Source organism: Ovis aries, chromosome 12 (genome assembly GCF_016772045.2).
Source record: "Ovis aries strain OAR_USU_Benz2616 breed Rambouillet chromosome 12, ARS-UI_Ramb_v3.0, whole genome shotgun sequence".
In the NCBI taxonomy this organism is placed as follows: domain Eukaryota; kingdom Metazoa; phylum Chordata; class Mammalia; order Artiodactyla; family Bovidae; genus Ovis; species Ovis aries.
In genome coordinates this window covers 60581780-60607995 of record NC_056065.1, presented here as the reverse complement: position 1 = coordinate 60607995, position 26216 = coordinate 60581780, and the positions used below count along the sequence as shown (strand labels likewise).

Here is a 26216-nt window from a genome sequence, read left to right as displayed (position 1 = left end):
CATTAAAAAACATGAATTATAAATGTGTACTATTTACTTTAGAAATGCTTTTGCACCTTGCTATTAACCTTAAAAAGTTTATCTAAAATATTTAAATGGTTTTAAGTCTATTGTTTATTCTATTTATAAGATACTTCATGTGATTAGCAAAATGGGAGAACAGGTTTCTCTTCAATTTCAGCTTAATTTTCTTAATCAAGAGCAAGCAATCATGAATATGCTGGGTAGTTATTTATAAATGTTGGCTTCCAAATATTCTGGGTGGTTATTTCTAAATTCTGGCTTTCTGGAATAGTCTCATGCAGTCATTGGTAGAAAAAGAGAACTTTTACTATAGATAAACACTTAAAACAGCTTTAACTCAATTAAATGACTCTCTGTAGCAGTCACTGCCACAGTATACACATGGCAGAATTAGCCCACCACAAAACTGGATAAATACAATCCAAGATCAGTATTTACAAGTTATAGTGGTCCCAGTGCTTCCTTTCAAACTATGCCCTTCACAACAATATCACATGAAAAACTCACTTCAGTTCAGTTCAGTCACTCAGTCGTGTCCGACTCTTTGCGACCGCATGAATCGCAGCCCGCCAGACCTCCCTGTTCATCACCATCTCCCGGAGTTCACTCAGACTCACGTCCATCGAGTCTGTGATGCCATTCAGCCATCTCATCCTCTGTTATCCCCTTTTCCTCCTGCCCCCAATCCCTCCCAGCATCAGAGTCTTTTCCAATGAGTCAACTCTTCACATGAGGTGGCCAAAGTACTGGAGCTTCAGCTTTAGCATCATTCCTCCCAAAGAAATCCCAGGGTTGATCTCCTTCAGAATGGACTGATTGGATCTCCTTGCAGTCCAAGGGACTTTCGAAGAGTCTTCTCCAACACCACAGTTCAAAAGCATCAATTCTTCGGCGCTCAGCCTTCTTCACAGTCCAACTCTCACATCCATACATGACCACTGGAAAAACCATAGCCTTGACTAGACGGACCTTAGTCGGCAAAGTAATGTCTCTGCTTTTGAATATACTATCTAGGTTGGTCATAACTTTTCTTCCAAGGAGTAAGCGTCTTTTAATTTCATGGCTGCAGTCACCATCCACAGTGATTTTGGAGCCCAAAAATATAAAGTCTGACACTGTTTCCACTGTTTCCCCATCTATTTGCCATGAAGTGATGGGACCGGATGCCATGATCTTCGTTTTCTGAATGTTGAGCTTTAAGCCAACTTTTTCACTCTCCTCTTTCACTTTCATCAAGAGGCTTTTTAGCTCCTCTTCACTTTCTGCCATAATGGTAGTGTCATCTGCATATCTGAGGTTACTGATATTTCTCCCGGCAATCTTGATTCCAGCTTGTGTTTCTTCCAGTCCAGCGTTTCTCATGATGTACTCTGCATAGAAGTTAAATAAGCAGGGTGACAATATACAGCCTTGACGTACTCCTTTTCCTATTTGGAACCAGTCTGTTGTTCCATGTCCAGGTCTAACTGTTGCTTCCTGACCTGCATACAGATTTCTCAAGAGGCAGGTCAGGTGGTCTGGGATTCCCACCTCTTTCAGAATTTTCCACAGTTTATTGTGATACACACAGTCAAAGGCTTTGGCATAGTCAATAAAGCAAAAATAGATGTTTTTCTGGAACCCTCTTGCTTTTTCCATGATCCAGCAGATGTTGGCAATTTGATCTCTGGTTCCTCTGCCTTTTCTAAAACCAGCTTGAACATCAGGAAGTTCACGGTTCACATATTGCTGAAGCCTGGCTTGGAGAATTTTGAGCATTACTTTACTAGCATGTGAGATGAGTGCAATTGTGCGGTAGTTTGAGCATTCTTTGGCATTGCCTTTCTTTGGGATTGAAATGAAAACTGACTTTTTCCAGTTCTGTGGCCACTGGTGAGTCTTCCAAATTTGCTGGCATATTGAGTGCAGCACGTTCACAGCATCACCTTTCAGGATTTGAAAGAGCTCAACTGGAATTCCATCACCTCCACTAGCTTTGTTTGTAGTGATGCTTTCCAAGGCCTACTTGACTTCACATTCCAGGATGTCTGGCTCTGTATTAGTGATCACATCATCATGATTGTCTGAGTCATGAAGATCTTCTTTGTACAGTTCTTCCATGTATTCTTGCCACCTCTTCTTAATATCTTCTGCTTCAGTAGGTCCATACCATTTCTGTCCTTTATCGAGCCCATCTTTGCATGAAATGTTCCCTTGGTATCTCTAATTTTCTTGAAGAGATCTCTAGTCTTTCCCATTCTGTTGTTTTCCTCTATTTCTTTGCACTGATCACTGAAGAAGGCTTTCTTATCTCTTCTTGCTATTCTCTGGAACTCTGCATTCAGATGCTTATATCTTTCCTTTTCTCCTTTGCTTTTTACCTCTCTTCTTTTCACAGCTATTTGTAAGGCCTTCCCAGACAGCCATTTTGCTTTTGTGCATTTCTTTTCCATGGGGACGGTCTTGATCCCTGTCTCCTGTACAATGTCACGAACCTCATTCCATAGTTCATTAGGCACTCTATCTATCAGATCTAGGCCCTTAAATCTATTTCTCACTTCCACTGTATAATCATAAGGGATTTGATTTAGGTCATACCTGAATGGTCTAGCGGTTTTCCCTATTTTCTTCAATTTGAGTCTGAATTTGGTAATAAGGAGTTCATGATCTGAGCCACAGTCAGCTCCTGGTCTTATTTTTGTTGACTATATAGAGCTTCTCTATCTTTGGCTGCATAGAATATAGTCAATCTGATTTCGGTATTGACCATCTGGTGATGTCCATTACATTTTTTTAATGTAAGAATTAGTTTAGTTTACACCCAGGTAATTCCTGTTCCTATGAAATTTTATTTTTTTATTGGTATATAGCCATCTTTCTTGTATGGCATCTACAATTAACAATGGATGTCACAACGTAAGTTATTTGGCACTCTCTTGATTAGTCTATTATCAAAAAAACAAGATTATGGCATCCAGTCCCCCGTTACTTCATGGCAAATAGATGGGGAAACAATGGAAACAGTGGCAGACTTTATTTTGGGGGGCTCCAAAATCACTGCAGATGGTGACTGCAGCCATGAAATTAAACGACGCTTACTCCTTGGAAGGAAAGTTATGACCAACCTAGACAGCATATTAAAAAGCAGAGACATTACTTTGTAAAAAAATGTCCATCTAGTCAAGGCTATGGTTTTCCCAGTAGTCATGTATGGATGTGAGAGTTGGACCATAAAGAAAGCTAAGCGCCGAAGAATTGATGCTTCTGAACTGTGGTGTTGGAGAAGACTCTTTAGAGTCCCTTGGACTGCAAGGAGATCCAACCAGTCCATCCTAAAGGAAACCAGCCCTGAATATTCATTGGAAGGACTGATGTTCAAGCTGAAACTCCAATCCTTTGGCTACCTGATGTGAAGAGGTGACTTATTTGAAAAGACCCTGATGCTGGGAAAGATTGAGGGTGAGAGGAAAATGGGTCGACAGAGGATGAGATGGTTAGATGGCATCACCAACTCAATGGACACGAGTTTGAGTTAATTCCGGGAGTTGGTGATGGACAGAGAAGCCTGGCATGCTGCAATCCATGGGGTCACAAAGAGTCGTACGTGACTGAGCAACTGAACTGAACTCATTAGTCTATGATCAGAAAAACAAGCACTTGGTTAGAAACCAGTGTCCCATCACTCTATTTTCATGTTTTTATAGGACTTTTTATGTTCCCTATTCTATAATTTGGGGGCTTCCCTGTGGCCTCAGACAGTGAACAATCTGCCTCTAATGTGGGAGACTTGGGTTCAATCCCTGGGTCAGGAAGACCCCCCTGGAGAAGGGAATGGCAACCCACTCCAGTAATTCTTGCCTGAAGAATCCCATGGACAGAGGAGCCTGGTGGGCTAAAGGCCATGGGCTGGCAAAGAGTCAGACACGATGGATCGACTAACACTTTCACTTTCACTTGATTCAATATTCATTACACTTTATTATAACTACATATCTGCTTTTTTCCTGACAAGATTCTAAGTTCCAGGAGGGAAGGAGCTTTGTGCATCTTGCTTACCACTATATTGCCTAAGCTTAGAATATCCCAGTGCCTTAAATAAAGCAAATATATTTGCATAATGAATGTTTGTCTCCAAACTGAAAGTGACAAGTTTCCAACTTTCTCCACTCCCTTTACCCAAATTACTCAATGACTTAAATATGACACACTAAACAGCCATTTTCAATATAGCTAGAAATAATAATTAGTAGTAGAGAAATTATACCTAACAAGTGTTTACAATGTGTCAGGTACTATATTGAATACTTTTGGTATTAACTATTTTAGTTCTCACAACAACCTATGAGAAAAGTAACTAGTGGTTTCCCATTTACAAACAGGGAAACCAAAGGACACCAAAATTAACTCAATTACCAAAGGAACAAAGTTAGACATGACAGAACCAGTGTATAAATTCAAGCAATCTAGATCAAGCCTAAAATGTTAATCACTGTAAAGCTAGGGAATTCTCTTTTCCCTCATCTTGATTTATTCAGAGTCCAGTCCATTACTGGCACAGACCGCCAGATTTTTCTTGTGCAATATCTATTCACTCATGAGAATAAGTGAAGAAACTTAGCTACAAGCATAAGCCATCCCTCTGTATATAAAAGTTCACTATACAAAAATCATTACCTTTAATCTGGTTAATTTCTATTAAAAAATAATGACAGAAAAAACTGGGGGGGGGTACTGTTCAGTATCATGGTGAACACATTTCATGAGTATATACATATATGAAGATTTATCAGACGACATATTCTAAATATGTCAATTAACCTCAAGAAAGCACACATAAAATGATATATAAAATATACTGAATTTTTCTGTGTGTCAAATAATAAGAACATTTATTTCTGAATAGATGGCATTTCACTAATATGTATTTTAAGATGGGCCTAATACTGAGAAAACCAACCTGTTTTGCATTCTGAACTTGATAACTGTGCTACCTTTTGGACTTTTCGTACTGGCTTGACCACTTTCTTCTCTTTACTTTTTTCAGCTGGTTTTTCTTTCATAGAGCTATCATCTGAAAAACAGAAACATTTATTGCAAATATTATAATGAGTGGTATTGATCCACTCATCCTCCCCCCAGTATGAGACATCTATATAGAATACATGGCTCAGGAAGGGAGAGAGAACCTTCGCTATTTCTTCGATTCAAAAGCTGCAATGTCAAGTCCTCTTACAGAAAGGTCTAGAGATCACAATTACTCTACTGTTAGGGCTCAATTCTTTTTTTTTTTTTTTTTTCAGGAAACCCTTGAGACACTCACCTGGTTTTCACAAACTGAAACAAGCTACAATAATGCTTTCCAAGCTAGATCACAGCATTTACAGAATCTCAGAAGTAAGCACTTTCACAGATTCCTATTTCATTTAAAAATTTCCACTTAACTGAAATATCATAAACTTCTAGAATAAAACTGTATAAAATACTCAATTTTCCTAAATTAGGCCCTTTTATGATTAGGCTAACAAAATATGTCAAAGTATTTCACATATAAACTACTACTCACTAATTTTTAAATTCCAATCTGCAGAAATAAACTGACTATACACATAAATTTGAAAATTAATCTCAACTACAGATCTGGATAAATGTACTTTAAACATATATAGAGCTCTGCATTCTGAGCAAAGAAGTAAGTGTGATTCAAAGGCCCTGAAGCAGGAGCATACTTAGTGTCTAAGAAATAGCAAGGAAACCAATGTGAATGAAGTGAAGAAAGAGAAAAGTAGTAAGAGTTAGGGTCAACAGACATGACTGAGGGCCAGATTACATAGGGCTTTACAGGTCATTGTGAGAACCTCAGGTTTTACTCAAGAATAGGATGAGAAATTGAGCAAAGGAGTGACATGACCTAAATGTTATTTTAACAAGCTCACTCTGATAGCTATGATGAGAACAGATTCATTAGAAGAAGAGCAGAAGCAGGGTAACCAGTTAGAAAGCTACTGCAGTAATCCAGTCAGGAGACTGACAGTGGATGGCTTGAACCTAGGTGGTAGGTGAAGGTGATTATATTTTAGAGGTATTTCAGACAATTTAGATATAAAGTATAAGAGAAACAGAGGGATCAAAGATGACCAAGGATTTGGGACCTGAATAATCAGAAGGATAAGATTTACTCTCCAGTAAGATGGAGAGACTACCAGAGGAATAAGTTTAAGGGGTGTACCATGACCTCATTTAGTTAGCTAGCTCCGTTTTTGGATATATTAAGCTTAAGAAATTTATTATACATCCAGGGGGAGGTGCAGAGTTAGCAGCTGGACATGAATCTGAATTCAGAGAAGTCTGGTCAGAGACATAAATCTGGGAATCATCAGCGGAGAATATTTAAAGTACTGAAACTCAATGAGCTTGCCTAGTTTGTATATGGATAAACAAAAAATTTAAAAAACAATAAAGGAAAAAGAAAGGGATGGAAGAGAAAAGAAAAACAATGAGAAACACAGATCCAAGCACAGGGACCAGGACATGCCAATGTTCAGAGATCAGATAGTTGATTAGGAAAAAAAAAGAACGAAAAAGAGCAGATAAACTTAGGAGGAAAACTAAACACTTATGGTATCATAGATAAGATTTGAAGTGAAGAATTTCAAAGATGAAGTGATTAGTGATATCCAACGTTTCTGAAAGAGACTTTATTTTGGGGGCTCCAAGATCACTGCAGATGGTGACTGCAGCCATGAAATTAAAAGACACTGGCTCCTTGGAAGGAAAGCTATGACCAACCTAGACAGCATATTAAAAAGCAGAGACATTACTTTACCAATAAAGGTCCATCTAGTCAAAGCTATGGTTTTTCCAGTAGTCATCTATGGATATGAGAGCTGGACCATAAAGAAAGCTAAGCGCCGAAGAATTGGTGCTTCTAAACTGTGGTGTTGGAGAAGACTCTTGAGAGTCCCTTGGACTCCAAGGAGATCCAACCAGTCCATCCCAAAAGAAATCATCCCTGAATATTCATTGGAAGGACTAATGCTGAAGCTGAAACTCCAATACTTTGGCCACCTGATGCAAAGAACTGACTCCTTTGAAAAGACTCTGATGCTGGGAAAGATTGAAGGCAGGAGAAGGGGATGATGGAGGATTAGATGGTTGGATGGCATCACCGACTCGATGGACATGAGTTTGAGCAAGCTCTGGGAGTTGGTTATGGACAGGGAAGCCTGGCATGCTGCAGTGCATCGGGTCGCAAAGTTGGACACGACTGAGCGACTGAACTGAACTCAATGTTTCTGAGAGATCAAGCAGGATAACAAATGAGAATTACACACTGGATTTAGCAATGTGGAGGGGTCACTGATGACCTTGGTAACAGCAGTCCACAGAGAAGTAGGAGCAAAAACCTAACAGAAAGGATTCAAGAGTAAAACGGAGGAGAAAAATTGGAGACTATGAAGATAAAGCAACTTTCTGAAGCTTCACTGTAAATAAAAGGAGAGAAACAAAGCAAGAGGGGCTCTTTTATGATGGCCCAGGTAACAGCATCTTATCAAACACTATGTTGATGGGCAGGACCTCACAGAGAGGGAAAACTTGATAATGGGAAAGAGAAAACAGGGCTGTAGTAATGCCCTTAAATACACTAGAGCAAATGGAATTTAATACAGAAGTAGATGGGTTTTGTTTAAGATAGAAGCAGTGGGAGAGTTGACCCACCAAAACAAAAGAGAAGGCAGACTATAATAGGCAGACCTCTTCAAGAGTTCTTCGGCATACATCATTCCACTAGTCTATTGATACTGTTCTATGAAGCATATTATATTATCATTCCCATTTTACAAATAAGAAAACCAAGGAAGAGAGTTTATGTAACACAGATAGTATGAAAAACTAATTAAGTGGCAAAGCCAGAATTTGAATCCTTGTAAACTAATTCCAAAATCTCGCTCTTAACTATTGCATTATATTTCCTTTTCATATGAGAAAAAATTTCTGAAGATATTGTTCCAAAAATAATAGTAGGAAAATTGGACTGGACAGTTAATGCCATATTTATTAGCAGAGTCTCTAATAGGGCTTACCAGAAAATTTTCAGGCTTCAGAGTCAGACTGAGTTGGTTTTAAACCTTGGCTTCAATTCTTAACTGCTCTATGCAACCATGGGAAAATTACTCCTTGAGCTTACACTTCCTCAACTGTAAAACATTTAGGAGACTAAATGTTGGGCAGCATCTTGCCCCAAATCATACAAGGTTTCAATATAGTAATATTATATGTATGATCTTCCTATTTTCCTCTTCCAGTCTTCCATAAGTTCCTCCTATTTTCAATCCTCTAACACACATTATTCCCTTCTGATAATGTTCATTTTCCTTCCTGCTTTTTGCCCTCACAGTATCTTATCTGCTGCTCACCAAATTACTGACCATTTCAAAGATCTCAGAGGGCTAGTAAACTTCAACTAGACTCTTAGGTTTCCTTCAAATCAGACAAGCCCACTCAGAACGTCCCTTAGTTTTAAAATAGCCTAGTTTCTGTCTTTTCAGCTATATATGCTAATGTAACCCTGGAGCAAAGCCTAGAAGCTAAGAGTCTTGTGACTGACAATATCACTACTTAAGTATACCATGCATTTAAAATGGGAAATAACTTTAGTTTGGTGACAATTTTACGTTTCAGTATTGCAGCTTAGGTAGTATGCATGATAAAACACTCAAAACCTAGGAACACTCTACTCTCACCTGCAAAGTGAAGTGCTAAGTCACGATACAGTTCTCTACTCATGTTTTGAAACTCAGCCTCCTGCCACACTTTCCCATCAGGTGTTCGAATCTTGGTCTCTGAAGGATTGAAGCCTAATATATAACCAACAATACAAAACATCCTTATCAATACTGCATTCAAAGTTTTGTTATATTATTAATTTTAAGTGAAATAAATTAATACACTACAAAATTCACTCTTTTAAAGTGTACAACTCCCTGCTTTTTAGGATATTCAGATAGTTACACAACTATCACCACCATCTAATTCTAGAGCATTTCATCACCCTGAAAAGTAACCCTGTACCCATTAGCAGTTGCTCCCCACACCACTCCCTCTATTCCCTGCCAACTACTCAACTATTTTCTATCTTTATAGATTCGCCTATTCTGGACATTTCCATATAAATAGAATCCTACAATGTGTGGCCTTTTGTGTCTGGCTTCTTTCACTTAGCTTTTACTGTTGAATGATACTCCACTGTACAGATATATCAATGTTTGCTTATCCATTTACCAGTTGATAAACATCTGGGGTGTTTCTACTTTTTGGCTATTATGAATAATGTCATTATAAACATACATGTACAAGGATATATGTAAATATACCTTTTTCAATTCCCTTGGGTAGTATATCTAGGAGTGGAATTGCTGGGTCATATGGTAACTCTTACGTTGAACTTGTTGAGGAACTGTCAAAATGTTTTCTAAAGAAGCTGCACCATTTTACATTTTTACCAGCAATTTCTCTATATCCTCACTTGTTATTGTCTTTTTTATTATAGTCACCCTCATAGGTATGAAATGGTATCTATTGTGGTTTTGATTTGTGCATCCCTAATAATTAAATGTTGAACAGCTTTATAAGCTTTTAAAAGAGGAATGCATCATTAGCTACCACATAATGTGTTAACAAGTGCTGTTTGGAAAAGTAAGCTTCAGTTAGACAAAGCAATATACATTTGTTCAAAAAGACTAGAAATGGAGAAGCACCAAATTAAATGATAAAAGAATGTCAATCATAAATTATGGATATCAGAGAAACAAACTACCTTTTCAAGTCTGAGGAGAAACAATAGTCACTCTTCTTTTCTTTGAAGACAGGCATTAATCACTATCATCTGTCTGATTTTGCCTATGGCTGAACAAATGGACAAGCTTCTGTCTACACAGGCAAAATCAGACAACCAAAGTGTGGAAAACAGTTCCTTAAAACATACTTGTTCAATTTCTCAACAAACATTACACATGTGCTATTTCCTAGAAATTATCATTCTAATTTCCTACTTCAAATTCATCACTATTCCTTAAGAAACCTGCTAAACTTAAAATGTTACTTTGTGAAAAAAAGATAAAGTAATGAATATGGATGATAACCAGAATAGTAAAAAGACCTGTATTTTCAAATGGGCTCAACTTACCAAAGAATTGCCATTAAATAGTTTATAAAAATTAAACAATTTAATAGAGTCAAAAATTGGTAAAAGCACTTTAAAAGTGCTAGATAAAATGTTACTGGTAAAATAATTACATGTCTAATAGAAAGTAATTTATTCAGCTCTTAAGACAACAGCATAAGCTTAATTTTACCTGAAATTTGTACCACAGGGCACACACAACTATGCTTACAGCTATATAAACAAAAAGTTTATAAACACAGTGTTTAGTCTATTGCAAACTACAGTTTATAACAAGAAAGTGTGGCAATTCCATGTAAACCTACCTTCCTCCCAACATTTCTTACCCTCATTCCATCTCTCTACATTCAACCTTATCACTTTTTCTTCTCTTCAGGAAACATTTATCTTTATGGGAGCCTTTCTTTATATTTGCATCTTTACTTATAAGTTAACTTTAAGCAGCTTTCAGTATCTACATCAGTTTCTCTTTCTGTTTCCCAGTTTTTATTTCCATTCTCTTTGTGCACATTTTTTCTTACTAATTGAATTTACTGAATAGAATAAAATATTTACTGTGCATTTGTGTCCAAGACACTGTACTAAGTTTTGAAATAAAATACAGATGATCAATATAGGCTTAATCTTCTTGGACATTTAAACCAGAAAGAAAAAGATATGTAAACCACTAAGTATAAAACAATGAAAGAACCACTGTGTTCACTACTTCAAATTTTAAACATATACATACATAAATGTAATGTGTTTAGAATGGGTTTCATATACCAACAACTATATTAAAAAGACAAAGAAAAATCTCCTTCTCTCTCTTCTCTCTCTCTCTCATTTGTGAAAGAAAAAATTATCTCTGGAATGATACATAAATTATTAACATAAGTAACCTCCAGAAAGGGGACCAGGTGACTGCAGCACAAGAGATACAGCTTTTCAATGTACGTCTTTTTTGTCTTTTCAACTGCAAGTCAAGTGAATTTATTAAGTATTTAAACAAATGAAATTAAAATGTCACTTTAGAATACAGTATATTAAGATACTTTTAATTTACACTGACAAAAAGTTAGCAAAAAAACAGTTCTTCACTGTTGGAAAAGATAAATCCACCGCTTAGGATACCACTAGAAACCATATTCTGTTATGATTTCTGAAATGAATACTGTATTTCATTAGTTAACTTCATAAAAGTTACATTCATAATATATTTTAAGATGGAAACTAAACTATTAAAACTACTAATAAAAGGAATATACAAAATCTAGTCAAACTCAAAGTCATACTTAAAATTTTCACTCTGATTCTTTAAGGTTGCTTTCTTAATTTTTAGATTTTTAATTATTAAATAAAACACAGATTCAAATCAAACATCTTAACTCTGCTTTAGTGGAAGAACTTTTGAAACTGCAGACTTTGACTTCTAGAAGGAACAAACCTTAAAGGTACAATCTGCATTTAATGGGTCTCATATAAATATAGCCAAAGTTTTGTATAATCACTATCTTAGAACCAGCAAGAACTTCTGACCCTATCATTTACTAACAGCTCTGTCAGCAATGTGGACAATTTCTACATGGCACACAAACAACTAGAAGGATAAGAAAGAATTTTATTGAGGGAATTACCCACAATTTTATCATAAATTATCTGGAATAAAATGCTAATATCTATCTTTAATTCATAATGAATATTACTACCGAAACATATCACCAAAAAAAGATAAACTGTTCAAACTATAGATAGTTAAGTTTGTTCTCTTAAAATTAACAGAATAAACCAATCTTGATTATATTTTGATCTTCATACATTTATAAATATTGAACTTGAAAAAATATCTGCAAAAGAAAGGCCAGAATGGTAGGAACTTTAAGACAAAAGTCTAATATCATCAATGAATCAAAATTTTACATGGATGACCTAGACCCTGTGAAAATAATTTCAGGAACATAAAAATGCAAAACCACTATATATAAAAGCTTGAGTTGAGCAGAAAGCAGAAATTCTCTCTGAAAAGCATCTTCTCAATGGAAATCTGATTTATTGTTTTCTTAAACATGGAGAAAACCCGTCATAATTCCAAGGTTAACAAAACAGGATCAAAATGTCAATGCCAGGTACCAAATATTAACTAGCAGTGATTGAAGCATTTTTCAAACATTGCTTTTAAAAGAATTTCTAATAACAATAGAAATACAATGGCAGAATAACAGCAATATTCTTTCACTTCTCTGAAATTTATACTAATTTTTATTTTCTCCTTTGTTCAACTTATTAAAGGTTCGTATGGTAGGTCTCAAACTAAAAGAACCTCTTGAAGGATCTGAATCTGCATTTTTAGCATGCACTTTGAATTAATTTTTTATGCATTTGAGAATCACCCCCTATTCTAAATGATCCTCTCTACTCCAATACATCCTAGGGAAACAGGGAGACAAGGAGGCAGGGAAAGAGAAGACGTAAACACTGATTACAAACCTTTGTATGTTGGAGCAGGTGGTGCTGCTGCCACTTTCCTGACTTTCGCTGTCACTGAGCTATCAGCATTAACAGCCATTACTGGATGGTCAATATGACCCAGATTCTGGCCCTGGCCATTTGTTTCTTCTGAGTGTTCCCACTGTTTTCTAATCCGCTCCTTGAGTTTTTCCAGTTTGACATCATGTTGTCGTCGCTTTAGGATATCTAATCTTTGGGAATTACAAGTACTAGTAGAAGACGGAGAAGAGTCAGTTAACCGTGACACTTTTGAATCAATATTATGGCCCATGGTACACACAGAAGACTTCAAAGCGTTCTCATTTCCTTTTGTTCTATTAGGTTTTTCTTCATCACTTCTCACAGCAGCTGCCACCTTAATCAAACATTCAGAATTTTGTAATGCATCAATTGTTGGTCGATCGTTTAAAAACCTAACAACTGTGTCATCAACAGCAGATGATTGGGAGCTCTCAAAATCACAGCAAAGTATATTCCGATCTTCTCGACTGCACATCAGCCGGTTCCCACTCTCAGGCTTCTCTTCATTAACATCCACACAATACACATGCTTTGACTCTAAATGGCTGGGACTTATACTGGATGGTGTGCCATGGACTTCCCTATTGTTAAAAAATAATAAGCTTTAAATAAAGAATACAAAAACCAGTCATACAAACTGAATGGAGAACTCTAAACATTAGAGACCCCAAAACCTAGACCCTCTAGTAGGTTAGAAATAACAAGATAATCATTAATACTATTAAAATTCAATGCTCAATGCCTCCTGAGTATCAAAGGTTAGATTATGGCAAATAATCTAAATCATAATGTGCATATTATAAAACTATGCAAAAGATGCATGCAGCGATTTCCTTAAGAACCCCAGAAAGCAGAATTACAATCTGACTTTGGATTCACTTGACACTTACTACCAAAATGTACATTTTACTTCTCCATAAAATCTTAAGAACTACAGGGAAAAGTGCTCAAATTCTGGCATTTCACATAAATAACTTCTAAATAGTGTATGAAATTAACAGATTGGGAGCAGAAATAAAATGGAAGTACAATAAACATTCACCCCCAAATAAATGTGGTTAGTAAAGTTAAATCTCTCTGAACTACAGACTACTTTTTTGGCAGCTTCAAATTATGTAAAGCATGTCTAGAAATTCCAGAGTAGGCAAAGAAGACTGGACACAGCCAAAGCACACCTCACACAGTCCATATCCTCTACTCACAAAACACTAGCAAAAGCATTCCTTCAGAAACTGTTTCGATTTTATGTATCATTCTAGTAAGTTATATTTTAGAAACAGAAGCAGTTATTAAAAGGGAGATTAATGAAGACAAGCCTCAGCAGTAGAAAGAAGACATGAAAAACGACCCAACAAAATTACAGACACAAACATTACAATCATCTGGACCTCCAAGTTCTGAAAGAGTAGACATTTGCCTCATGCGGCAATTGAGCACTTGAATGTGCTTAATCCAAAGTGAGATGTACTGTAATGTAAATTACGTACCAGACTTTAAAAAATTAAAGAATAAAGACCGTAAAACATCTTTGGGTGTGTGCATGTGACTACTAAAAATATTTAAATTACATATGTGTGGTTCACTTTAATGGTGCCATTGTATATTACTGATCTAAATCTTTCAGTTTAGGCATAAAACTCTAAATATCACAAAGATGATTAAAGTCATGACTCCATTACAGCAAAATATGGTAATTCTGCAGCTATCATGAGTACACAAGTGTGTGCATTTTTCTAAAGAGACAGTCTGTAGCTTTCATCAGATTCTCACTGGGGTCCATGACTCAAGAAAATTAGACCCTCTTCTGAGAGGCTGATTATTAAATAAGACAGGGGCTGAGAACTGAGTTCTGCAGCTTCCACTAGAGATCAAGACTAAATTCAATTATTTTCACTATCTCGACCGGACTGCAACAACTCACTGTTGAAATGATTAAGGTCTAAAATCAGCACATGCAGAGAATAAAATAGGAATCCCTGGTGGCTCAGCAGTAAAGAACCCACCTGCCAATGCAGGAGATGTGGTTCTATGCCTGGGTCAGGAAGATGCCTTGGAGAAGGAAATGGCAACCTACTCCACTATTCTTGCCTGGGAAATCCCACAGACGGAGAAACCTAGCAAGCTACAATCCATGGGATCGCAAAGAGTCAGATACAACTTAGCGACTAAACAACAGAGAATAAAATAAAGTATAAAATGGTAGGTTACCTACATGTCTTAATCGTAAGGGAAAGAAAATTAACCAAAAAAAGTAAAGTAGGGACTACCCTTGTAGTCCAATGGCTAAGATTCTGCACTCTCAATGAAGGGGGCCAGGTTCCATCCCCGGTCAGGGAACTAGTTCCCACATGCTGCAACTAAAGATCTCAGCATGCCACAACTAAGACCCAGCAGAGCCAAATTAGATAGATCAAAATAAATGAACTTAAAAAAAAAAAGTAATTTCACACAGTCTTTCACTCACTCATTAAATATCTACTATGAATAAGGATGTTCACTATGCAATTCTTTCAACTTTTCTATAAATATGAAAATTATTGTAATAAAATGCTGGAAAAATATCTATAGAATACTTAGTTAAATGATAAGCATTAAGATAATGGTTTGGGAATAAGACAGATTTGTAGTTTTACATAAGTAATGTAATGGGTACACATTTAATCGAAATATAATGCAGCATGAAAATGCTCCAACAGAGGAAGCACAGGTGGTACTAAGTCGCTTCAGTCTTGTCCCGACTCCTTATGACCCTATGGACTACCCTGCCAGGCTCCTCTGTCCATAGGATTCTCCAGGCAAGAATACTGAAGTGGGTTGCCATGCCCTTCTCCAGGGGATCTTCCCAACCCAGGGATCAAACCTGAGTCTCTTCTGTCCCTTGCATTAGCAAGCAGGTTCTTTACCACTAGTGCCACCTGGGAAGCACAGAGGAAGTGCTGAATAAGCTAGGAAATGAAATGGGGTAGAAACAAATACAGCAGTGTTTCATACAGAAGGTGATAAAAGGTGAGTTTTAGATGATGAATGGAGCTGGCCAGGTGAAGGGTGTTCTATTCACAGCTATCCTATGGGTATTTGTTTCTTTTCTTAAAATATACATAATTTACACAATTTTAAATGTGAGGTAGTATTATTTGCAGAAAGAATATTAGAATAGAAATAGTAATTTAGTTTCAATTCTGATAGTGATTATGTTTCTAGGCATCTCATTATTCTTTTAAATTTTCCCTTTCTCCTTCTTCTAAACTATGCACATGTACCCAGATTAAGTCCCTGGCCTTTTCTCTTATTTTTTTCACTTTTATCACTTCAATGCTACTGACAACTCCCATATTTATATTCGCAGCACTGACTTTTCCACACACATTCCTACCCAAACATCCAACTGCCTACTGAATATTTTCACCTAGATATTTCAAAATTGCATCAAATGGAACACACTGAAAATCAAACCCATAATTTACCTCTGTATGCTTGCATGCTAAGTTGCTTATGTCCAACTCTTTGTGACCCTATGGACTGTAGCCCACCTGGCTCCTCTGTCCACGGGATTCCCCAGGCAAAAATACTGGAGTGGGTTGCCATGCCCTCCTCCAGGGGATCTTCCCAAACCAGGGAACGAACCCACATCACCCGCAGCTCCGCTGAGCCACCAGGGAAGCATAATTCACCTTCATCACCCAAATTTTTTAACTCAAATATAAGATGTGAGAGTTGGACCATAAAGAAGGTTAAGCAATGAAGAACTGATGCTTTTGAACTGTGGTGCTAGAGACTACTCTTTTGAGAGTCCCTTGGACAACAAGGAGATCAAACCAGCCAATCCTAAAGGAAATCAACCCTAAATATTCATTGGAAGGACTGATGCTGAATGCCACCTGATGTGAAGAATCAACTCATTGGAAAAGATCCTGATGCTGGGAAAGATTGAGGGCAAGAGGAGAATGGGGCAACAGAGGATGAGATTGTTGGAAGGCATCACTGAATCAATGGACATGAGGTTGAGCAAACTTGGAGAGATAGTGAAGGACAGGGAAGCCTGGCATGATGCAGTTGATGAAGTCGCAGAGTCAGACATGACTTAGCAACTGAACAACAGCAAGTATAAAAACTAAGTATTTCCAAGCACCATCGTTAAAAACTCCTTACTTTACTGATTGACACTTTAAAATACTAAAAAATGAATATAAATGAAACAAGAAACTATAAGTTTCAGTATCTATTACTTAATACTATTTGCTATCCTAACAGCAAGAACATATTTCTATCAGTAGTTAAATGTCCCTCAAATACAAAACTCTTTAATTTTATGTGGTGAATATCCTAAATTAGCTAACAAAAATGCAAAGCATTTTATACTATTCATATATTAAAATTCATTCATCAATCTTGAACATCTAACTAAACTGTTAAAAGGAACCACTGGCAACACAAACAATAAACCAACTCACATTCTCAGAAGAAAGAAATTTTAGTTAACTGATTAATGCTAACCCCCTCCAACTCAAAAAAGAGAAGAAAGCTAAACTATGTGAAGACCACTGTGTAGAACACCCAATCTGAGATATAAGGGAGAAGAAAGCCGTACTTCCAGAAACTGAATAATTTGTTTGTAGGAAGCATATTACAATGGAGTGGTCTGGAGCAAATATTACTACTTTTCCCCAAATATTCAATCTGTAAAAGAACAGAAAGTTAGCATTTCATTATACAAAAGATTTTGCTTTACCTTTTTGGAAAATGGAAAAGGTAATACTACTAGATTCAGAGTGTGATGAAAAACTGAGAAAATAAACTATAATATTAGTACAAATACTATAGGTTAACTCTATAGATAGTTAAAAAAAGAAGAAGAAGAAGGACACCCACACTAACCTGTAAGAAACCAAAGGGTCACGAAACTCCACACGATTAATTTTTTTTACATTACTCTCCAGGGTGGTAGCTCTGAGAGGACTACGAGATTTCTCTTTTCGTGATTTAGAAAATTTGGAGGCTGGAGCATTAACCCAAGAATCATCCAGGTATCTACCATCTGAAGAAAAAGGAAATCTATGAAAACATATGATATAAAATACAACTGTCTCTGAACGTGGCTAGCATTTAATAACTTAGGTATCTTATTGTTTCTGGACTCTCAAGCTGGATATCATACAAGTAGACTAAAAAAAAATTCAGGTTCTATTATTACAGTAATTGTTGAGTAACTCAATCTATAGAGAAAGACTGCATTCTAAGCAAACAACACAAAGTAAAATTCTAAATAAAAAATTCCTTTTGTCAAAGGCTTTCACTTCAAAAAAGATGCATCAGCTAAAACCCAAGACTCACAGATTATAGAAAAGAATCATAGTTTCAGTTAATCTGCAGGTTTATTCCACTAATTATGCAACCACAAAATTAAATATATGAAAGGTAACCAAAGAAAATATTGACAGAGTCAATTTATGATAGTATTTGTAAGATAAACATTCTAATTTTGATCATAAATCCCAACCAAAAAAACAAAAGTCTTAAGTCAACTAAGTTTCAAACTAAAATACCTGTAAATTTTTTTTTTAAAAAGGACATATATAACCCTAAAGGCTCAAAATCAAATTCTCACTAACAAATGAAAACTCACTGCCAAAGGTGATGCTGTGGTGCTAAGTCCCTGATCAAAAGATGGAGAAAACGTCGTCTACAGTCACTGAATACGAGGCTGCTTCATAAGTACTCAGCACCAAAGGAAAAACCTAAATGCTGATGAAGCATCTCGTCTCTGACAAAAGAACAAGGAACGAGGAAATACATGGGCCTATATGGAGAAATCAAACCAGAACACCAAAAACTCATATTTAATATATTCATATCTTTGGAAGTCACCTCATACATACCTTTTCTACTAATTTTTCTGGTAGCACTTGCAGAAGATTTCTTGGTATCCATGACAGGATCAAACACAGCTGTACTCGTAGGGGCTACTTCCAATTTGTTTTCAATGTGTCTCAGCTAAAGTTTAAACACCATCGAAACAAATAGGTTAATTCTATTCTAAACCAGCTACCATCAATTTAGTTACTTAAATTATATTGTCCAACAACTTTCTCCAAAGCAGAAAAAACTTCGGAATGCTTTATTTTAACTAAAAACAATATAGTTTTTCTATTATTTACTACTTAAGCAATTGGCCAATGCTACCCAAATTTGGACACAAAAATAAAAACGTCTATAGAATACCAAGAGTTTTCTATTTGACCTGTTGATGTGTTTAATTGTTGAGTTTTTTAAAAGCAGTAAATTTTCTGACATTGTATGTTGCATATCATTATGCTACATATTTTGTGCATTTCTACATATTCTATGTGTTTTATATGTAAAAATGAGGAAAGAACAATTCCTCTAGACTAAAATTTAGGATTATTTAAGTAGCCACAACTTTTTATCATTTTATATCCACAAAATAAGTTTTACAATAAGGACAAAGTTAATAAGATAAAATTCAGGTTTCCAAGCACTACAGTTGTCTTTTGATATAACCATCAATGATTTTAAAAAGTATTTTCTCCTAAATGCTTACAGGAGAAAACGTGGAGAAAACAGAACAAAGTAGAAAAAAATAATCAAAATTCCAAAATTCCACCACAAAGAGATAAAAACTTTGTGTAAAATTGATTTATCTTCTTTCAGATTTTAGACAGTGCAATGTACTCACAAAATTGGAATAATCCTTTATATATTAATAGTTCTATATCAGACTGTTCCCCCATTTATATTATGAACCATTGATTACCCCTAAAAATTATTTTTTAAAACCCAATAATTAAAAAAAAAAAACAACTATTAACAATTCAGCTCTAAGTTAGTTTACCTCTAAATTTAATTGGGGATAAAAACTATTCTTACATTATAAATGTACAATGCTCATGAAGAATATATGCTGATTGCTACATTCATGGACCCAAAATCTGACTCTGCTTTATGAACAAATCTAGGTTATAGTACCTTTTCCAGACTGACTTTCAAATCAGCTCAAAAGATTATAGGATAGAAAGTATCAAACTTATACTGTTAAGAAATAGATGACTTGAATTCTGGTAGAATACAAAACAAATAAGAAAAATATATAAATATATATACATACACACACACACACACACATATATATAAGGTTGGTGCAAACATAATTACAGTTCAGAATGTGACTTTTTAAAATAATTTTATTTATTTATTTTTGTCTGTCCTGGGTCTTCATTGCTGCGTGGACTTGAGTCTCGAATTGCAGAGAGCGGGTGCTACTCTCTAGTTGTGGTGTGTCGGCTTCTCATTCCGGCGGCTTCTCTTGTTGGGAAGCACAGGTTCTAGGGCATAAGGGCTTCACTAGTCGTGGTTTCCAGGCTCTTGAACTCAGCTACTGTTCTCTGCAGAATGTGGAATCTTTGTGGATCAGGGATCAAACCTGTGTCTCCTGCACTGGCAAGTGAATTCTTTACCATTAAACCAACAGGGCAGCCCTCAGACTGTGAATTTTAAATCATTATTACTAGGTTCAAACATATCTTTATTAATCAAAATAGGAACCATTACAATGAAAACATTTTTGCCAATGAGAAGTTTATTTCTGTAGCATAAAAATTTGTGCTTCAGGATTCAACAATCTCTTAAGAAGCATTTTCTGCATCCTGCTGGCTGTGGACGCATTTTCCCTGCAAAAAGTTGTTGAGATACTGAGGAAGTAGCAGTATCTGGATGAGGCAAAACTCTGTAGCCCAATTCGTTCAACTTTTGAAGTGCAGTTTGTGTAACATGCAGTTGGGCGCTGTCATGGAGAAAAATTAGGCCCTTTCTGTTAACCAATACCGGTAGACTGCAGGTGTTGCAATTTTGGGTGCATCTCATCGATTTTCTGAGCATCCTTCTCAGAGGTAGTGGTTTCATTGGGATTCAGAGAGCTGCAGTAGATGAGATGGGCAGCAGACCACCACACAGTGACAAGAACCTTTTACTGGTGCAAGTCTGGCTTAGGGTGGTGCTTTGGAGCTGCTTCTCGGTGCAGCCACTCAGCTGGTTGTCGCTGGTTGTCATATAAAATCTACTTTTTGTCGCATGGCACAATCCGATTGAGAAATGGATTCTCAATCAGAAATACAACTGATGTTACACAGAATAAGAGAAGACACTTCAAATTGACGATTTTTTTGACTTCTAGTCGGCTCACAAGGCATCCACTTATAGAGCTTTTTCACCTTTCCAATTTGCTTCAAATGCTGCACGACTGTAGAACAGTCAACACTGAGTTCTTCAGCAACTTCTCGCACAGTTATATCAGGATCAATACGATGATGGCTCTCAATTAGTCGTGTTAATTTCTGATGGCTGGCCACTATGCTCTTTAATCTTCAAGCTTCTTGTTTCCTTTTCAGAACTTCTTGAACTACCACTACACTGTACATTTGTTAGCAGTGCTTGATCCAAAAGCACCGTTGTTGTCAGCTGTCTCTGTGGCTTCAAATGACCCATTTTGAACTCGAATAAGAAAATCACTCAAATCTGCTTTTTGTCTAACATAATTTCCATAGTCTAAAAAATATATAAAATAAGCAGCAAGTAATATAAGTCATTAGCAAAAAAAAATAAAGTGAGAAATGCACATTAAAATGATGTATAACATAACCACATTTAGAGTGTATTCCAAAGTCAAATGGCAAATTTCATTAATGCAAAAACCACAATTACTTTTATACCAACCTAACATATATTAGAAGAGCAATTTGCCTAGAAAGCAAATGAAGAAGAAAAGGAAAAGGTCTCTCTTTAAAGAGCTATGTATCACTTGACAAACCTGGATTCCTAAACTCCAGACAAGACTGGACAGAATATAAATGAGAACGGTGGCCCATAATCATTCTTCTTCAGCAGTGCTAAGAGAAAATAGCCTGTTACTGCCACAGAAAACCAGCAGGTGACTCACAGTCCACTCAAGCAAAAGCTGTCCCTTTCATTTCCTCTCTATGAGCTTCCTACACAGACACAGTCCTACCTTCTCTAATAAATTCTACGTTTTAAACCTTCATCTCAACATACCAACTGAGTAAATTAAAGCAGAATAAATAACACAACATAGTTTAATATTTTATATGCCATAGTGTTAATGTTTCTGATACTTAATGTCCTAATTACTGCTTTACTATCTAATAGTTGTCACTAACATTAATTTTGTAACATCCTATATAACTTTTCATATTGAAAAGTTTAACTATTTTCTCATAAAAAAACACTATAGAAAAGAATTTTAATCTACTCAATCATAACAGAAAATTTTAAACTACAAGGAAAGAAATGGAACCTATAATTACTTACAGCAGCCTTGGTCTGAGAAAGTGCATCCCATGGTGCGGTTATATCTGCTGGGCAACATTAATATTTACTGAATTAGGATCTCTGAAGTGGACCTTGAAATTTGCATTTTAATAAGCTCCCAAATGCACTCAAAAGTTTGAGAACCACTTTATTAGGCAGAACTGTTCTCCAGCAAGCGCTTTATTACATTGAGCCAAAATATGATTCTTCTCCCATCCTGTAAAGCCTAGTTTCCCAATACATGGTTTAGAGCTGTATTAGGCACTGATCCCCCTAGGACACTGATCCCATAGGACAACTAGACTAACACCCCCATATACATCTCCAACAATTAGCAGTATCCTCAGTTTATCCCAATGAGCTGAACAATACACTGTTAAGTACCATACTGCATTTCATATTATGACATGAAAAGATCAGAAAACTACTCCAGACTTCAACCTACTAGTAGAAATAAAGGTAACATCTATTCATTCTTTCAGACAATAGCCCTTCAAAGAGTATATATTCAAGGAGTCTATATATTTCCCCTGAGTCAGCCTTTTCTAGGATAAATATTTTCATCTCCTGTAAATGCTCCTCCTGTGACATGATTTCCAGGTCCCTCACGAACCCAATTATCTTGCTCCAGATGTACTCATTTGTCAAAGTCCCTCAAAATAATCAAGTCCTAAATTAAAGTTACCCCCACGCATCACTAAAAACAAGAAGTTCAATGAGACTATAACTTTTAAATCTGTGAACTACAGGTCTATAACTATATCGGGAGCTATATAGTATCATTTATTGACATTAAGTCAGAATTTACTGTAAAATATTATATATAACTAACTTTACATATACTGATTCTTTTTAAAAAAGAATGTATTGCTTTACATGGCAGTTTACTATTGTATGCCTCTGAAGGTAAAGTATATTGTATATTTAAAATGAAACTGAATTTTAAAAAGCATTTATCCATTTGTTATAAGTCAAAGCATATGGGTATTTTCATTTACTGAATAGCCCAAAATCTTAGGCACAGGACCTAAACAAAGCATTAAGTTCAGTTTAAAAAAAAAAAAAATCATACCTTGAATAGCATCCATGCTTGGAGAGCTCCTTGGGTTTGGTAAAGGCACCTCTTTTGATTTGCTGCTCCTCATCCTGCCAATTTACCTGCAACCACATCATCAGCATTCACTGAAAATCAACATTATAATATCAGTGAAGAAAATGCCCTATCTTGCCTTTTGTGAAAGTCAAAAAAGAATTCTGTCATCTCTAAAAGCTATCTTTATATTCTCTTAAGAGTTCCTGATAATTTAGTAACTTTATTTTTGCTTGGAAAACTAAACCATTGAAAACTGTATCATAACCACCTCACACAAACTAGGATAGCTACTATCCAACCAACCAACAAGCAAAAGTGTTAATGAAGATGTGAAGAAACTGTAACTCTTGTGCACTGTTCCTTGGAATGTAAAATGGTACAGCTGCTATGGAAAATAGCTCAGCTGTCCCTCAAAATTTTAAAGGAAAACTATCATATGGTCCAGCACAGAAGAATTGAAAGCAAGGTCTTAAAGAGATATTTGTTCACAGCACTGCTCACAACAGTCAAAAGATGAAAGCAACCAAAGTGTCCATACAGAAATGAAAAAATAAGTTAAATGTAGTGTGGTGGCTCAGACGGTAAAAGCGTCTGCTTGCCTGCGGGAGAACCGGGTTCAATCCCTGGCTGGGGAAGATCCCCTGGAGAAGGAAATGGCAACCCACTCTAGTACTCTTGCCTGGAAAATTCCACAGATAGAGGAGCCTCGTAGGCTAGAAGTCCACGGGGTCACAAAGAGTCGGACAAGACTGAGCGAGCTCACTTTCACTCTCAGTATATACATAAAACATTATTATTCAGTACTAAAGAAGTGGGATATTTTGACATATGCTACAATAAATGAACTTTGAGAACATTACGCTACCTTGAGAACATTATGCTAAGTGAAATAAGCCAGTTACAAACACAAATACTATATGATTCCACTTATATGAGATACCTAGAATAGTCCAAATCATAGGAATGGAAAGTAAAATAGCGGCTGTCAGGGGCTGGGGGAAGGGGAAAATAGGAAGCTATTGTCTAATGGGTATAGAGTTTCATTTTTGCAAGATGAAAGGAGTTCTAGAGATGGATGGTTACTATGACTGCATAATATTATTAGTGTATTTAGTACCACTAAACTGAATCCCGGAAAATGGTTAATATGGTAAATTTTATGTTACACGTATCTCACCACAAAACACAAATTAACAAGGGGAAAAAACAGTTTGGAAAATGAAGAAGGGGAAAACTCATTCCTGCTCTCCAAATCTTAACACAATCATTAAGATCCCTTCTGTTCTTTTTACTTTTCTTTTTTTTTTTTTAACTGTAATCACTATAATTTCAATTTTGCATCCTATTTAAATGCTAGACATTTGAAGTGGGTTTTAGAATACATCCACAAATTCTCTGATACTCCTTTCTTCAAGAAGTGGAGCTTAATTTTCTTCCCATTGGATGTAGGCTGGACTTAGTGGTTTACTTTTAACAAATCAAATGTGGTAGAAATGACGTGTGACTTTCAAAACTAAGTCACAAAAGGGACTGCCTGTTCTCTCTCAAGGATCCAGCTGCCATGTCATAAGGACAGTCAAGCAACCCTATGAAGAGATCCATGTGGCAAAAAAAACCTTAGAGTTCCTGCCTACAGCCATATGAATGAGCCATCCTGGAAGTAATCCAACAAGAGATCATCAGTACAATAATATGACTCATTTTCTCTATTACAAATAACACTGCAATGAAAATATCTGTATATATGAAGGTTTGCTCATTTAGATAATTCAACAAGAACAGGATCTACAAAGTATGCAAAAACTGAACTAAAGAATATACAGAACATGTTACTCTAGAGATCCAATGTTGAACTGTTTTCCAATTTACAATAATATGAGCTGATCAGTTTCATTAATATATTTTAGTATTAACTATGCTTTTTACTTTTGTTGATTATTAAGGAATACTAACTATATTCCTTTTAGGGAAGAAAATGGCTTTTTAAAAACTTTTTACTTTGTATTGGGGTACAGCTGATTAACAATGTTTTGATAGTTTTAGGTGAACAGCGAAGGGACTCAGCCATACATATGCATGTATCCATTCTCCCCCAAACTGCCCTCCCATCCAGGCAGCCACATAGCATTGAGCAGAGTTCTATATAGTAGGTCCTTGTTGGTTATCCACTTTAAATAAAGCAGTGTGTACATGTCCATCTGGGCATCCCAGGTGGCGCTAGAAAAGAATCCGTCTGCCAATGTAGGAGACATGGGTTTAATCCCTAGGTCAGGAAGATCCCTGGAGGAGGGCATGGCAACACTCCCTGGTATTCTTGCCTACAGAATTCCATGAATAGAGGAGCCTGGCAGGCAAAGAGTCAGACACACAACCGAAGCAACTTAGAGCACACACACTACCAAACTACCTATCTATCCAAACTACCAATCTATCTCTTCTTTCCCCCATCCTTCCCCTGGGCAACCATAAGTTTGTTCTCTAAATCTGTGAGTCTGTTTCTGTTTTGTAAGTAAGTTCATTTGTACCAGAAAATGGTTTCTTTAATTTGAATTTAGTAGATTCCTTGAAGGACTAAACACTCTGCCATAGATCTTAATTTTAGATCTTCACTTGTGAACTATCTTTTCTTATCCTTTGCCCACTAACTTACCAGGATATTAAAGTTTTTCTTATTGATTTGCTGAGTCCTTACATTATAAATAATATATTAAATCTTTGTCATATTTGATAAAAATAATTTTTTTCAATGTCTGTAAAGGCAGTTCAATATCGTAATTATTAAAGACTCTGATTTACATAAAAAAGGAAAAGCCTACCTACTAAGTCCAAACATAAAAAACTAAAGGTATAATTAATTTTTAAGAGTGTTACTTTTACCTATAATAAACAATCCTGATTTATAAATTTCTTTGGAAAAACTTCGAAAAAGGTTCCAAAAATAAAAATTTTCTAAAAATAAAAATTTCATAGATTATATAATATGATTCTAGCAAAGTCAATCTAGGTGTTTAAAAACAGAATAGTAAAAATTTAAAAATCAATAAATATGCCGATAGTTAAAATTATTCTAACCATAAAAACTTTAATCAGAGC

At 36.0% G+C, this 26216-nt stretch overlaps 1 protein-coding gene across 8 annotated transcripts in view; it reads right to left on the bottom strand.

The window, feature by feature from the left end:
* CEP350 (centrosomal protein 350) overlaps positions 1–26216 on the bottom strand; it is a 156668-nt gene that overhangs the window by 107575 nt on the left and 22877 nt on the right. For 4 of the 8 annotated variants that reach the window (XM_060396663.1, XM_015099343.4, XM_060396665.1 and 1 more), the window contains exons 2-8: positions 23103–23188; positions 22031–22077; positions 18568–18682; positions 17567–17726; positions 12650–13272; positions 8745–8858; positions 4961–5074 (exon numbers count right to left, since the gene is read on the bottom strand). In XM_060396663.1, coding sequence (XP_060252646.1) covers positions 4961–5074; positions 8745–8858; positions 12650–13272; positions 17567–17726; positions 18568–18682; positions 22031–22077; positions 23103–23175 — 1246 coding nt within the window. In that variant the 5' untranslated portion in view covers positions 23176–23188. The remainder of the gene's footprint in view (positions 1–4960; positions 5075–8744; positions 8859–12649; positions 13273–17566; positions 17727–18567; positions 18683–22030; positions 22078–23102; positions 23189–26216) is intronic. The other 4 variants (XM_060396664.1, XM_060396666.1, XM_060396667.1 and 1 more) reach the window with 2 other exon arrangements.